Below are 15,806 nucleotides of genomic sequence, written 5' to 3'. Positions count from 1 at the left end.
ACGTCTCTGACTTCGCTCTTGCTCTCCTGCTGCAGCAGGTAGTGCTGTTGGCACCTGAGGACAGCCCCCCCCCCTTCATGTACGTTCGATCTCCACCTCTGCTGCCTGCACAGAGTCCGCATGCTCAAACTGCGACACAGGCCTCCCTGGTTACGCCACCAACGTTGGGGCACTGAGGGGTCTTTGCAAATTGACTGGCGGATGTGTGGTGGTGGGGACGGGAGGGGGTGAAGTGGGTTTATGTACATCGAGCACTGAACCCCCTTCGTCAAACAGTGTGGGGGGAGGGGGCGGTGGGTGGGCTTCATCCGCCCTGAGATACGCCGGTCTCAGTCTGCGTCCTGGGGGTCTATTTTCGGTCCGGCCAGACCCCCGCACTCTCCTGGAGAGGGGGGGCTTCCCTCGCCCTGCGCCTCGTCCACTTGGAGCTCCCAGCACCGTCCTCGGAGTGTCCGTTGGCAGTCTCCCTCCAGGGGTGAGGTGCCCCTCTCTCCCTCTGGGATCCAGGCAGCCCCATCGCAGGCCAGGCCCTGAACTCTGGGGCTGTAGTGGCCCCCAGGAGAGGATCCAAGGGGGCCGTGTGTGGAGCCTGCAGGAAGGGCAGAGAGGGAGTTGAGGGATTCAGTGGGTTTGATTTTACCTCACCCTCTGGATCCCACCCCTCCCTCAGCGCCTTAGAGAAGCCAGCAGCTCTCACTCCTGGCCCGGTTGATCCTGGAGATAGAGGTCATAATCCTTGACTCTGACCCAGCATCATGAATGGTTAGGCCGGGAGATTATTGTGGGACAGAAAGACCCCGGGGTACAGGGACATCGTTCCCTGAGAGTGGGGACACAGGTAGACGGGCGGAGAAGGGTGTTGTAGATCAGAGAGACTCCGGGGTACAGGGACATAGTTCCCTGAGAGTGGGGACACAGGTAGATGGGGTGGGGAAGGGTGTTGTAGATCAAAGAGACTCTGGGGCACAGGGACATAGTTCCCTGAGAGTGGGGACACAGGTAGACGGAGCAGGGAATGGTATTGTAGAACAGAGAGGCCCCGGGGTAGAGGGACATCATTCCCTGAGAGTGGGGACACAGGTAGACGGGGTGGGGAAGGATGTTGTAGAACAGAGAGACTCCGCGGTACAGGGACATCGATCCCTGAGAGTGGGGACACAGGTAGACTGGGCAGGGAAGGGTGTTGTAGAACAGAGAGGACCCAGGGTAGAGGGACATTGTTCCCTGAGAGTGGGGACACAGGTAGACGGGGTGGGGAAGGGTATTGCAGAACAGAGAGACCCCGCGGTACAGGGACATCGATCCCTGAGAGTGGGAACACAGGTAGACGGGGCAGGGAAGGGTGTTGTAGAACAGAGAGGCCCCGGGGTAGAGGGACATCGTTCCCTGAGAGTGGGGACACAGGTAGACGGGGTGGGGAAGGGTATTGCAGAACAGAGAGACCCCGCGGTACAGGGACATCAATCCCTGAGAGTGGGAACACAGGTAGACGGGGCAGGGAAGGGTGTTGTAGAACAGAGAGGCCCCGGGGTAGAGGGACATCGTTCCCTGAGAGTGGGGACACAGGTAGACGGGGTGGGGAAGAGTGTTGTAGAACAGAGAGACCCCGCGGTACAGGGACATTGATCCCTGAGAGTGGGGACACAGGTAGACGGGGCAGGGAAGGGTGTTGTAGAACAGAGAGGCCCCAGGGTAGAGGGACATCGTTCCCTGAGAGTGGGGACACAGGTAGACGGTGTGGGGTAGGATTTTGGTTACCCTCCCATCTTCTCCCACTCCCTCAGATTCCTCCCCAGTCTCTTCCTCCTCTCCCCTCCCACCCCATCATCCTCTGCCTCCCCTCCCATTGTCCACTCCCTCGGTTCCCCATCCCCCACTGACCTGTTCCCCCGTGCAGGTGGGGGGTCCTTGGCGAACCAGGTTTCCACAGCAAAGTAAGCCTCTTCGAGTCTGGCAATAGCGGGGCGCTGAGTCGAGTGGCCTTTCCCCGCAGCACATCGACAACCTGGGGGTGGGTGGTCAGAGAGCCCAGTGAGGGTGGGGTTGGGTTGTTTACATTGCCTGACCTGATCCCGACCCTGACCTCCCACCCTTGATGTAGGAGGGAGGGAGAGAGAGAGGGGGTGGGGGAACGGCAGAGAGGGGGAGTGATGGTCAGAGGGTAGATCAGAAAGCGAGAGAGAAGGGAAAATAGAGTGTGGAGTTGAGGGGAGAGAGGGAGTTGGGGAGATGGGGAGAATGGGAGTAGGATAAGCAGAGAGGGATAGAAGGTAGCTGGAGAGAGTGTGGTTGTGAGAGTAGAGTTTGTGTGTGTTCTGCTGGTGTGCAAGTGTGAACAACCCTCCGTGCTGAAGAGTATGAACATGAGTAGGCCCCAAGGTCTGGGCCCAGATTTGTTCAGTGCCTGCTTGCTCACCCAGAGCCCCACAAACCTTCTTGTTCTTGGCCACCATGAGGGAGGTGTCGTTGTGACAGTTCTTGATGCTGGCGTCTGCCCCGCTGTGGAGGAGGATCTTCACGATGTCCAACAGTCCTCGGCCACTGGCCGAGTGCAGGGCAGTGTTTCCAGCATAGGTCTGGAGGTTCACACTGGCTCCGTGCTGGAGAGAGAGGGAGGGGGGCAGAGAGGGAGGGGGGAGAGAGAGAGAGGGGGGGGAGAGAGAGAGAGAGAGAGAGAGAGAGAGAGGGAGAGAGAGAGAGGGAGAGAGAGAGATGGGGAGAGAGTGGGAGGGAGAGAATGATGGCATGTTAGACTATCAGATCACACTTTGGGGTGAGAACAAATTGTGGGTAGGGCCTTGAGGAGGGAGGGGGCAGTGAGGAGGGAAGGGGGGGTGAGGAGGGAAGGGGAAGGATGTGAGGAGGGAGGGGGTGGTGAACAGCCTGGATTGGTGAGTTAGTTATTGGTAACCGGGTGAGTTAACCACTGGTAACCAGATAACTGGGTGACCCCTTACCTGCAGAAGAATTTGGACCAGCTCCTTGCAGTCGTTCTCCACAGCGTGGACCAGTGATGTCCGCCCGCTCTTAATGTCCTGTCAACCAGCCAGCATTTTGTGACCCATGATCCATTCACTCCCTGCACTCTGAATCCCAATCCTGAATCCCAGCCCCTGAATACTACTCTCTGAACCTGAACCCCACACCCTGAGCCCTGCTCCACAACCCACCCACCCAACTGCAGGGGAGATTCCCATCCGATCCGCTCGCTCCCCTGATCTGACCTCCTCCCCCCTCCCTCCATCCCTCTTCCACTGTCCCTTCCCCTCCTCTCCCCTGTCTCTCCCCTACGTCCCCCACGCCAAGGATCTCTTCCCTCCCACTCTCTTCCCCTCCCCTCTCTCCCTTGCCCCCTCCACTCCCCTCCCCCCATCCTCTCCCCACCCCGCCCGCCACCCCCACTCACTGCAGCGTCGATGTCCGCCCCCCGCTCCAGCAGGAAGGTGACGACCTCCCGGTCCTGGTTGTTCACTGCCACATGCAGCGGTGAGTAACCTGCGCCAGGGACACGTCCTTCGATCAAACCCGGTGACAGGCATTCCCGGGCACGAGACATGCCACAGTTTCCAGCTGTGGTGCGGGACTCCTGCTGACTGTGGGTTGGGGCCACACGATGGGACAGAGGGGTCTCGAGCTGTGTCCGACACTCCCCAGGACAAGGCAACACATTGGTAAACAAGGGGGGGGGGGGCAGGTCACAGTCAAGGCTGCCATTCAGGTGACACAAGAGTGCCCTTCGGCCCATGAGGCTGTGCTGACCCATATACTACATACAAAAAAAAACTAAACCCCACCTCGAAACTATCCCACCTCTCCCCTGACCGTGGCCTTGTAAACTATCCCACCAAGACCACCCGTAAATTGGAGAAACTAGGATTTTCTCAGTCTGGGTGCTCTCCAACCAGACGGCTTAAAAATCAACTGCTCCAGATTCTGCTCACCCCCTGCCTTCCCCCTTGTCTTCTTCCCCTGTCCCCCCTTCCCTCTCCATTCACAGACAGTGGCGGGTGCCTGGAAGGCCTTTCCAGGGCGTGGTGGTGGAGTTTGGAACATTAGGGGCATTTAAGAGACTCTTAGACATGCCCACGGATGGTTGAAGAGGTAGAGACAATTTAGTATTGCTTGTGTATGTATAGATTGGCAGAATATCAAACACTACAGTACAGGCCCTTCAGCCCTCGATATCGTACTGTCCCATATATTCCTACCCCGTAACCCTCTAATTTTCTTCCATCCACATGCCTGACTAAGAGACTCTTAAATGTCTCTTGTTCCAGCCTCCACCGGCATTCCAGGTCCCCAGTACTTTCTGTGCAAAAAACCTACCACTGACGTCTCCCCTGAATGTCCCTCCCTTCACTCTGTACAGACATCCTCTGGTTATGCTACTCTCGCCCTGGGAAATGGGTGCTGTCTGTCCACCCTCTCAGAATCCCATCAACCTCTATTCAGTCTCCTCTCATCCTTTTTCGCTCTAAAGGGAAAAGCTCCCCCAGCTCTGCGAACCTTGCCCTCATGAGACACATTCTCCATTCCAGGCAAAGTCCTGGTGAATCTCCTCTGCCCCCTCTCCACAGCTTCCCCGTCCTTCCTTTAATGAGGCAACCAGACTGAACACATGTGGCCTCACCAGCGATGTGTAGAGTTGCAAAACAACCTTTCTATCCTGAACTCAATCCCCCTATTAATGAAGCCCAGAGTCCCATCGCCCTTCTTAACCATCCTATCAACCTAGGCAGCAACCTTGAGAGATGTATTGATTTGAACCCCAAGGTCCCTCGGTTCATCCACACGATCATTAACCCTGTACTCAACCTTCTGGTTTGACCTTCCAAAGTGCATCACCTCAAACTCTTCCAGACGAAAATTGGTGGGGTGAGGGGGGGGGCGGAGGATTGTTCTCCAGGGGAAGGGGATGTCAGACTCTGGAATCCACTGGTTGAAGGGGTTGGTGAGGCAGGGACTCTCAGCGGAGATGTGTGGGGGCAGACCTTGACAAGCTCAGGTGATGGAGCGCAAACTGAGAAATGGGATTGGGCTAGCATGGGGAAGGAGGGCTGAGGGGGCTGCTGTACTGCGGCGCGAAAGGGGGAGGGAGACAGAATGAAAGGGGAGTCAGGGGGAATGGGAGAGAGGGGGAGAGAGAGAGGGGGATAGAATGTGGGAGAGAGGGGGTGCAAGTGGGGGGAAAGAGGGGGACAGAGGAGGAGAGAGAAGGGGAGAGAAAGGAAAAGAGTTGGAGAGAGAGGGGAGAGAGGGTAGAGAGGGGAGAGGGGGAAAGAGGGAGAAAAAGGGGAACAGAGGGGGAGAGAGATGGGAGAGAGGGAGAGAGAGTGGAGGGGGAGAGATGGTGGGGAGAGAGAGGAGAAGGCTGTGTGCAGGGAGAGCAGTGGGAAGTAAGTGCCAGGGGCAATGAGGTCAAAGACGGGCCCACTCCCACCACACTCACCCTCGTAGTTCCGGAGATCCAGGTCAGCTGTTGGGTGTATGTTGGGCAGCAGGGCCCGCAGACAGGCAATTGAGCCATGTTCACAGGCCAGGTGTAGGCTAGACTGCCCATGGCGATCCGGTATACTTGGACATGCACCGCTGGACACTAGCAGTGTGGTGATGGCCGCGTGTCTGGTAATGACAGCAAGGTGGAGTGGGGTCTGTGGGGAAGGTGGGGAGGAAAAGATGATGGGGGATGGGGAAGAGAGGGGGTGGGGGGAGGGGAGAAGAAAGATGACTATTACCCATGACGAAGTCCTCACCAATCTGCGGAACAGTGTCGCACATCGACGCGCAGTATGTAAATGTCCCGGGAGAGACGATATCTTCCCCAACACACCACCCCTTTCCTACTCCAGGCTTCCTCAACCAGAGGGGGGGGGGTTACAGGGACGGGGGGGGGAGGTGTAGGGGACCGGAGAGATAACAGAGACAGGGAGGGGTGCTGGGGACTGGAGGGGGTTACAGAGATGGGGAGGGGTGTAGGGGACCGGAGGGGGTTACAGAGGTGGGGAAGGGTGTAGGGGGCAGGAGGGGTGTAGGGGACCAGAGGGGGTACAGAGGCAGGGAGGAGTGTAAGGGACCGGAGGGGGTTACAGAGACAGGGAGGAGTGTAGGAGACTGGAGGGATAACAGAGACAGGGAGGGGTGCTGGGGACTGGAGGGGGTTACAGAGATAGGGAGGGGTGTGGGGGACCGGAGGGGATTGCAGAGGCGGGGAGGGGTACAGGGGACCGGAAGGGGTTACAGAGATGGGGAGTGGTGTAGGGGACCAGAGGGGGTTACAGAGATGGGGAGGGGTGTAGGGGACAGGAGGGGTATAGGGGACCGGAGGGGATTGCAGAGGTGGGGAGGGGTTTAGTGGACCGAAGGCAGTTAAAGAGAGAGGGAGGGCTGTAATCCATCCCTCACGTCCACTCACCCTCTTCTACTTTTTCCATCTTTCACCTTTCCTCTCCTTCCACTCTTTTACACTCACTCCTTCTCCCCCTCCCTCTCTCCCATCCTTCCTACATCCCTCCTCTCTCCCCTCCCTTCTCCTTACCTCTCTTGCTCCCCTGTTCCTACCTCTATCTCACTCTCTCCCCCTCCCCCTTCCTTTCACTCCTCCCTCTCTTGCTCCCCCTTCTCTCTCTCCCCTACTCTCTCACTGCCATTGGTGAATCCAGTTTACTACTTCACCATGAATACCAAGCCTAGAACATAGAACAATACAGCACAGTACAGGCCCTTCGGCCCTAGATGTTGTGTTGATCCAAATATTCCTTAAAAAAGTACTAAAGCTCTCCTCCCTTCCTCCCTTCTCCCTCCTCCTTTCCCCCATCTCTCGCTGCCCCCTCCTTCCCTCCTCCCTCCCTCCCTCCCTCTCTCTGAGCCACGATTAGAAGCATTTCCTGGGATGGGGTTGAGCAATCCATGTGTTGTCACGCCCATTCTGAGAATCTCACGTACTCAATTCCTGGGACCACGTCTCAGTGTTGAGCAGGGAGGGAGGGTGGTGTCACGTATATCTACGATCCAAGTTCCTGGAGCACAGCAAGATCCCACTGAGTCACGGTGGAAGGATCATTGCGAGGTCGCAGAGAGGGAGGGGAATGGGTCCAGGAGGTGTGGAGGAGGGCAGGTTTGCTGAACCATTTGACAGTGTTTTACACTGCCTTCCATCTGCTCAGAGATCAAACCGGGGTGGGGGGGGAGGTAGTGGAGAGGAGGTGAAAGGGTTCATCACCTTGTTGCCATCGGGGTCAGGCATCCCAGATGCTGCCAGAAATGGAGAGGGTGTGTGGTGGGGGGGGAATGAACGGGTTCAGCCCCACACCCTAGTCTACCCGTCATGGAGAGGGAGTGAAAGGTTTAGAAATATAGCACCTTAGAATCTTACAGTCCCATTTGTCCCTTCTAGTCTGTGCTGAACCATTTTTCTGCCTAGTCCCACTGACCTGCACCCAGTCCATATCCCTCCGTACCCCTCCCATCCACGTACCTGTCCAAATTCCCCTTAAATGTTAAAATTGAGCCCACATTCACCACCTCAGTTCGATCCACACTCCCACCCCTCTCTGCGTGAAGAGGTTTCCCCTCATCTTTTCCCCTTTCACCCTTAACCCATGTCCTCTGGTTTGTATCTAACCTCCCCTCAGTGGGAAAAGCCGACCTACATTTACTCTGTCTCTCCCACTCATCATTTTAAATATCAAATCTCCCCTCATTCTTCGATGGGAATAAAGTCTTCACCTGTTTAACCTTTCCCTGTAACTCTGTTCCTGAAGTCCGGACAATATCCTAATAAATCTTCTCTGCCCTCTTTCTATCTTATTGATATTTTTCCTGTAGTTCGGTGACCAAAACTGCACACAATTTTCCAAATCTGTCCTCACCAATGTCTTGTACAACTTCACCATAACATCCCAACTCCTGGACTCAATACTGTGATTTATAAAGGTCAACGTGCCAAAAGCTCTCGTTACAACCCTGTCCACCTGTGACGTCAGTTTCAAGGAATTCTGTACCTGTGTTCCCAGATCCCTCTGTTCTACTGCACTCCTCAGTGCCCGACTGTTCACCGTGTATGTCCTTTCTTGGTTTTTCTGAAATGCAACCTCTCACACTTGTCTGCATTAAACTCCATTGGCTGTTTTCCAGGCCATTTTCCCACTGGGTCAAGATCCCTCTGTAAGCCCTCTGCCCACAACGCCTCCGATCTTAGTGTCATCTGCAAACTTGCTGATCCCATTGACCACATTACCATCCAGACCGTTGATTTAGGTGACAAACAACAATGGTCCCAGCACTGATCCCTGAGGCCCACCTCACTAGACACAGTCCTCCAGCCTGGGAAGCGATCGTTCACCACTACTCTCTGGCTTCTCCTGTCCAGCCATTGGTGAATCCAGTTTACTACTTCACCATGAATACCAAGCCTAGAACATAGAACAATACAGGCCTTTCAGCCCTAGATGTTGTGTTGATCCAAATATTCCTTAAAAAAGTACTAAAGCTTCCCTCCCTATAACCCTCTAATTTCCTTCTATCCGTGTACCTGTCTAAGAGTCTCTTAAATGCCTCCAATGTTCCAGCTTCCACCACCATCCCCAGCAAGGCCTTCCAGGCCCCCACAACTCTCAGTGTTAAAAATCTACCCCTGACGCCTCCCTTAAACTTCCCTCCCTTCACTTTGTACACATCCTCTGGTATTTCCTAATCCTGCTCGAGGAAGCAGGTGCTGGCCGCCCACTTGTAGACCCTATCAAGTCTCCACTCATCCTTCTAAGCATCTGAACCTTCCTAACCTCCCAACCAAACTTGTCAAAGGCCTTACTAAAATCCATGTAGATAGCATTTATTAAAAAAAACAGTACCCCCATAAATGTCGACCATTTACTAAATATTATATGCCCTCCTTCTGAGGGAATCTCTGGATGCGGAGAAGGCTTTTGATGGTGTAGAATGGGATTATTTATTTAAGATTTCGAAAAAAATTTGGGGCTGGCTTTATACAATGGATTTATTTATTCCCTTCTGCCTGCATTTCAGATTTCTAAATTTCAGTACGGAACCAGGTAAGGATTCCCTTTAGGTCCACTACTTTTTCTCCCTGGGGTTAGAACCCTTAGTTATCGCTTTTTGACAACCTAATGACATTTCCAGCGCAGCCCACAAAGTCTTGCCCTCATAGTCTTCGATGCCTTCTTTAATTCCTCACTTCAGTCAATTTTCAGGACACAAGTAAAATCAAAGAGAAGAGTGAGTTTTCTCCCCTTGGATAAATACTAACCTTCCTTTTAAAATGGTAAGAAATAAATTTGCCTTTTCAGCACCGACGGCAAAGAGAGCAATCAGGCTCAAATGGAAAGGCTGCGACCTGCCGACTTCACTTCAGCGACTCTCCCAACTCCGTTATGTCAAGGCGTAGATTCAGAAAAAGAGTTACAAGTCGGACATTTGATACTCCCTTCAACTTCGGGAGGAAAAAGAAAACCCAGCAACCATTTTTGTCAATATTTTCGTACAGCTCCAAGAAGCAAAATGGAAACAATTCCAGTTTGTGGATTTTTTTCTCTCTCTCTCTCTCCAAGTGCATTGTGTTCACACAGGAGGAATCTCTTTTTCACTTAATTTGAAATTTCTCTCAGGACGGATTGACCAGTTGTTTTTGGTCTTGGGGGTGTGGGTGGGTTATTTTCCTTTTTTTAAAAAATAAAACCTTTTTCCGAGTTAGACATTTTGAGGCTTTGTGAATTAACTTTATATTCTGACTCAATGCAACGGTCAGTGTACAGAAATGTTGAATTAATTACTCGATTCAAGGACAATCTCCATCACCTTTTCACGTTTTCTGAATATTATTCCAGGTATTTTTATTCCTCCGTGGAAAATGAATTAAAAAAACCACAAGAAATCAATTTAGACATAAATTTATTCAGAGAAAATATTTTCACCCCTAATGAAACACGCGAGGGAGGTGTTATCCAGTTGGCCGCGCGAATCAACCCCATTAAAATGAATATTTCTACCTAAAATCTTTTCTCAGCTTTGCCTGTTTATATTCCTAAGTTTTTTTTAAAATTTCCCACGACTCAATCTTATCTATGGAAGAATAAACATCCTCCTCCTAAATTACAAAAACTTAAAAAGGACTTGGGGTTTAGCCTTGGCAAAGTTTCGATTTTATTATGGAGCAGTCAACAGACAAAATTGTGAACATGTCGTTATAACCGTGAAGGCTGCCCCAATGTGGATCTCTCTGGAATCTAATCCTGTTACAAAATTTTCTCTCATCTCTTATGTCTCTGAATAAATTAATGAATGACCTGGTGGTTTAAACATACGGTTAAGGATCTGGGTGCAATTTTGGTTCAAGGAGATTTTCTCTTTCTTATCCTTTTTTCCCTTTTTAATTCCTTCAACCTTCCGTGACTGATGTAGCTTTTGAGGAATGGTCTAGATAGGGCTTCAAATGTTCTAAAGATTTATTTTGTCAAGGCGAGTCTCCCTTCCTTTGAACGACTTTCAGTTAAGTGAGGGTTACAAAGTACTTATTTTCGTTATCTACGATCTCAATTACATGCATTGATAAGAATTTACTTTATGTAGTTTTTAATTTACAACCTTTCTATAACATTTATGATATGTTGTTGGGAATATGAGAGGCTCCCTCAGGTTAAAATTTTAAAAAGCTTGAGAACAATTCCCGAAGACAATTTTCAAATGGGTTAATACCTATTCTTTATGTGCCCATCACTCTGTCCTACAATTTAAAGTAGTCCATAGGGTCAAACTATCTCGCTTTTATGCATTGTGATAAACACAACAATGGAGATGCTTCACTAATTCATACGTTCTGGATGGACCAGACCTTGAGAAATACTGGATCGATGTACTTCAAACTTGCTCTGCACTTTTTAAAGTTAATTTTAAACCTAATCCTTTTATTTGGTATTGTTGGAGAGAGGGACATAAGTTTTAATGGTATCTGAGCTGTACATATTACTTGTAGCGGCCCGCTACCTGGCAAGTGAGCTGGCACTCAAAAGGGTGGACTAACCCGGTGAGCCCGCGCACACTAATGGGCTTTATGGCCAAATCAAAGGCCAGCTCACGGCAACGTCACATCCACCCGCAGTGGCAGGAATACTGGGTCCAGTGGCGGGAAGCTAGGTCCTTTAAAAGCAGGGCTGAGGAGATCCATACATCAGTCTTGACTTCGCGTCGTTCTTCTCTCGCTCCGCAGCGGCCCCTCGCTACGAGCTCTTATCCCTCGGATGGCTTGGCGGGCGGCGTTGCTCAGTCGGAGGGACATTGCCTTTGCCGAATCATGCTCAATGGGTGCGTGACATCGTGTTTAAACTTAGAGAAGATTCGACGCTCAATTTCCGATTTGAATGCAAATGTTCAAATGCCACGGGGAACTTTTTGAGTGACTTTTCTAATCGTTGATTAGTTATGAAGGTGGAACAGTTGATTAATGAGGTTATTTATCACGCTGATAAGAATTCTGTCTTCCTCCCCTTTTTTGGCCAAACAACTTCTTTCTTGGTCATGGATTTAGATTTTCCTTTTTTAATAATAATATTTAAAACGTGGGGAATCTTGGATGAAAGGAGATGATTTAAATGTAATTTATCTTTTTGACTTTTAACCTATATCCATACGAACTCTGTATTTATGGATGTGAAATTTTAATGTTAATGTTGAAAAGACAACATCTACAGCCTTTCCTGCACCAACTTTCCTGGTGACCTCCTCAAAAATCTCTATGAGAATGGTTAAACACAACCTATCACACACAAAGCCATTGTGGACTGTTCCTAATTCATCCCTGGCTATCCAAATACCTGTGTATCAGTCTCGTAGAACACCTTCCAATAATTTACGCACGACAGGCTCACCGGCCGATAATTTCCAGGGTTACTTTTGGAGCATTTTTTTAAAACCCCCTGGCACCTCACCCATGGCTAAGGACATTTCAAATATCTCTGCCAGAGCGCCTGAAATTTCTGCATGAGCCTCCCTCGAGATCCAGGGGAATATCTTGACAGGCCCTGGGGATTTATTCATCATTATTTGCTTTAAGACAGCGAGCTCCTCCTCCCCTTTAATCTGTGTAGGTTCCACCACCCCTGCCTGCCTGTCAGGGAGAGGGGGTGGTGAAAGGGTTAATACCGCCACCCAGGCCTGCCTGTCAGGGAGAGGGGACAGTGAAAGGGTTAATCCGCCTCTCACTCCTGTGTCTACTGGGGAGGTGGGGGTGGGGTCCCAAAGGGTTAATCTCCCCAACTCTCTGTCTTACTGCAACCAAGTGCAGATGGACAAAGCGGATGTGAACTTGTTCACGCTGTGAGTGGGAGGCAGGAGATCAGAACACAGCCCCATCCCTCCTCCAGAGGAATGGGCAAGAGAGAGAGGGGTGGAGAGGGGGGTGAGGAGAGAGCGGGGGGTGGAGGGGGATGAGGAGAGGGGAGGTGAGGAGAGAGAAAGTTTAGAAGCCAGGCATGGAATGGGGGCATACACTATATTCATTTTGTCTGAAAGCGGGGCTGGGTCCCAGCATGAGTCGAAGATGGTTCTGGGATCACCCACCCTCCCAGAATCCACAAACTACTCCCTAGCCAATGTGGTCCAAAAGTGCCCCTGCTCTGAGCCTGGGGAAGCAAGGGGAGCTCTCCTCTCACAGAGAGGAAGAGAGGGGTACTGGGAAAAAGGGATGAGTCAGATGAAGTCTACAGGGGCAATCTGGGTGAGGGGATGTTACCCAGCTCCCTCCAATAACTCCGTGAACATGGAAACACGGAGTCTGTCTATGTCTGATTGTGTTGGGATGATGTTACAGAGACAGGGAGGGATGCAGAAGACCAAAGGGGGTTACAGAGATAGGGAGGAGTGCAGGGGAACGGAGGGGGTTACAGAGACAAGGAGGGTGCATGGAACCGGAGGGGATTACAGAGACAGGGAGGGGTGCAGGGGATCAGAGGGGGTTACAGAGACAGGAAGGGGTGTAGGGGACCGCAGTGGGTTACGGAGTCTCAGTGACAGGATAGGGTTAATTGAATTGTTTTCCGCCAGACGCTGCTGGCTGTGCTTTGTGAAGTTTTGTTTTCTCAGAAGTCATGTGTGCCATGATAATGTGGTGAGCTGCCTGTTGGACAAGTTTCTCTGTATGGACAGGGCTGCCTGCCTCTGAGCTGGGGACTTCCCCCAGCCGCAATCATACACATAGACAGAAGCCACACTTCCCTCTTCCCCGCAACCGTGGAGGGAGCTGTGTCAACATCCCCTGTCTTGGATGCCCCCAGCAGACTGGCTCCACTCATTTCTTTCACCCCTCCCTGTCTCTGTAACCCCATCCTGTCCATTACATCCGGAAGGAGCTTCACTCTGTGTCTGACCCTGGAAGTGTGTGATGGGATGGTGTGAAGGGAGCTTCACTCTGTACCTGACCCCCGGCAATGTGTGATGGGACGGTGGAAAGGGAGTTTCACTCTGTGTCTCACCCCGGGAGTGTGTGATGGGACGATACGGAGGAAGTTTAACTCTGTGTCTGACTCCGGGAGTGAGTGATGGGACGGTGCGGAGGGATCTTCACTGTGTCTGACTCCGGGAGTGGGTGATGGGACGGTGTGGTGGGAGCTTCACTCTGTGTCTGACCCCGGCATTGTGTGATGGGACAATGCGGTGGGAGGTTTGCCCACCAGTGTACCTGCATGGAATGTTGATTTTGGGTCATTGTGCAATACCTCTCTGGCTCATGTTCATCAGTTGTGGCAAGTCCTGTTTCCTTGGAACCTATACCTGTGATGAGATTTTGTGGGCAGGTGGGATGGGTTGTTTAGGGATGGGTGTTGAGAGGGAAAGGGTGGTAAAGAGGGATGGTCAGAGTAGATGGGTGGGGCAGAAAGGCAGGAGGTTTGACAAGTAAGGTGTTTTGGATAGGAGGGAGAGTCGGTGCTTTGGGATGGGGGATGAGCGAGGGGACTGTGAGGAGGGAGGGAGTGGTGAGGAGGGAGAGGGCAGTGAGGAACAGGACAATGAGGAGGAGGGGGACGGCGAGGGGGTGGGGAGGGGGTATGGTGTTGAGGAGGAAGGTGGCGGTGAGGTGGGAGGGGGATGATGAGGCACCAGGGAGGAGGGAGGGTTGTAAGGAGATGGGGTGGTGTGGAGTGAGTGGGGCAGTGAGGAGGGAGGGGGTGAGGTGAGTGGTCAGGAGGGAGGGGGTGGCGGGTGGTCAGGAGCGAGGGGGAGCGGTGAGGAGGGAGGTGTGGAGGAAGAAGCAAGTTTTGGCCTGGCTTTCATCCAAACTGTTGAACGACACAAGGAATCTCGACTCTATGCCAGGTCGAGGACCGACAACAGTGGTCACGTGTTGGACGCTGAAATCTACCGACTTTGCTCGTTAACTGCGTCAGTCAGGTTGCTGTGTGGTGAGATTTCTGAGTGAACTTCCTTTCCCCAATCGGGAAAAGGTACCTCCACAGCACCCAGTTTGTTTGTGAATCGTTTCATGTTTTTGCGGTTTCAAGAGGTGACAGTGAGACGTGTAACTGTGTTCGAAGAACGCAGATGCAATTGCAGTGAAGGCAGGGATAGGAAGATCAAACATTTCTCTTCTGGGAAATTATGCACTTATCGCAATTAAGACACTTCATTCACACACCCCTAGGGTTTATTGCAATTAAACTGTTCAATTAAGGTCCTTAATCTAATTACCTCACCCCTGTCTGATTCTGCATCCCCCTCCGGTCCCCTACACCCCTCACTGTCTCTGTTACCCCCTCCACCTCTCCCTGTCTCTGTGACCCCCTCCGGTCCCCTCCACCCCTCCTGTTCTCTGTAACCCCCTCTGGTCCCCTCCACCCCTCCCTGTCTCTGTAACCCCCTCCGGTCCCCTCCACCCCTTCCTGTCTCTGCATCTTGCAGTGCCCTAGGTCTGGGACACTCCCTACCTGCCGCAGGTTGTTGAAGATGTCCAAGCTCCTCTCCCCATTCAAAAGCAGAAGGACCAGGGTCTGGACTACCTGCATGTCCCCCTGAACCACGGCGATGTGGAGAGGCCTGGTGAGGAGAGATTGACGTCACACACAATCCCAGAGAACCCCATGCCAGCGCCCAGCCCGCATCCACTGCATCGCACAGCATGTGTATAATACACCATTCCACCCACATCTCAAACACAGACCACCACATGTATACCTCACCACCTGGCACGTGTATGCAACACCCCCAGGTACAGGTATACTACACCTCATGGCTTGCGTTTACTACAGCCCTCCCAGCATGTGTATACCACATGTCCCACTTCTTCACACTCACACTGCCCACTATTGAAAAGCCTGGCCCCACTCTCCCATCCCGACAGATCCCCATTTGTCCTGTGCCCGGGATCGATCTGTCTCTTCCCACTCCCCGTCCAATGGCCGAGTCCCAATCCCTCTCTCAGCGCATCGCACTCAGCACGCAGTGCTACCCTCTCAATAACCTTCTGGAGAACTGGGTCGAGGGGCAGGCCCCCATAAGATGTAGAAGCAGACGTAGGCCACTCAGCCCATCGGGCCTGCTCCGCCACTCAGTCAAGAGCTGATCTGTTCTCCTACTCAGCCCCTGCTGCACGGCTTTCTGGACGGCACAGTTTGCACAAAGCCATTATAGACCCAACAATCGGGACCGGGGGGTTTGAATCCTGCGGTAGTGAAAGGAGTTTGTTCGTTCTTTCCGTGCCTGCGTGGGGTTTCCCCGGGGGGGGGGGGGGGCTCCGATTTCCTCCCACTGCTTGAAACGAACCAGGGGTTGTAGGTTAATTGGGTGTAAATTGGACAGCGTGG

The 15,806-nt window shown here is 52.3% G+C and overlaps 1 protein-coding gene across 1 annotated transcript in view; it reads right to left on the bottom strand.

Moving 5' to 3' along the window:
* Nucleotides 1-249: 249 nt before the first annotated feature.
* bcl3 (BCL3 transcription coactivator) overlaps nucleotides 250-15,806 on the bottom strand; it is a 50,325-nt gene continuing 34,768 nt past the window's right edge. The window contains exons 3-9 of the mRNA XM_069940055.1: nucleotides 14,931-15,039; nucleotides 5,450-5,651; nucleotides 3,407-3,495; nucleotides 2,958-3,035; nucleotides 2,433-2,600; nucleotides 1,882-2,005; nucleotides 250-589 (exon numbers count right to left, since the gene is read on the bottom strand). Coding sequence (XP_069796156.1) covers nucleotides 330-589; nucleotides 1,882-2,005; nucleotides 2,433-2,600; nucleotides 2,958-3,035; nucleotides 3,407-3,495; nucleotides 5,450-5,651; nucleotides 14,931-15,039 — 1,030 coding nt within the window. The 3' untranslated portion in view covers nucleotides 250-329. The remainder of the gene's footprint in view (nucleotides 590-1,881; nucleotides 2,006-2,432; nucleotides 2,601-2,957; nucleotides 3,036-3,406; nucleotides 3,496-5,449; nucleotides 5,652-14,930; nucleotides 15,040-15,806) is intronic.

The sequence above is a fragment of the Narcine bancroftii genome, chromosome 5, assembly GCF_036971445.1.
Source record: "Narcine bancroftii isolate sNarBan1 chromosome 5, sNarBan1.hap1, whole genome shotgun sequence".
Taxonomy (NCBI): Eukaryota; Metazoa; Chordata; class Chondrichthyes; order Torpediniformes; family Narcinidae; genus Narcine; species Narcine bancroftii.
This window is presented reverse-complemented; position numbering and strand designations above follow the sequence as displayed.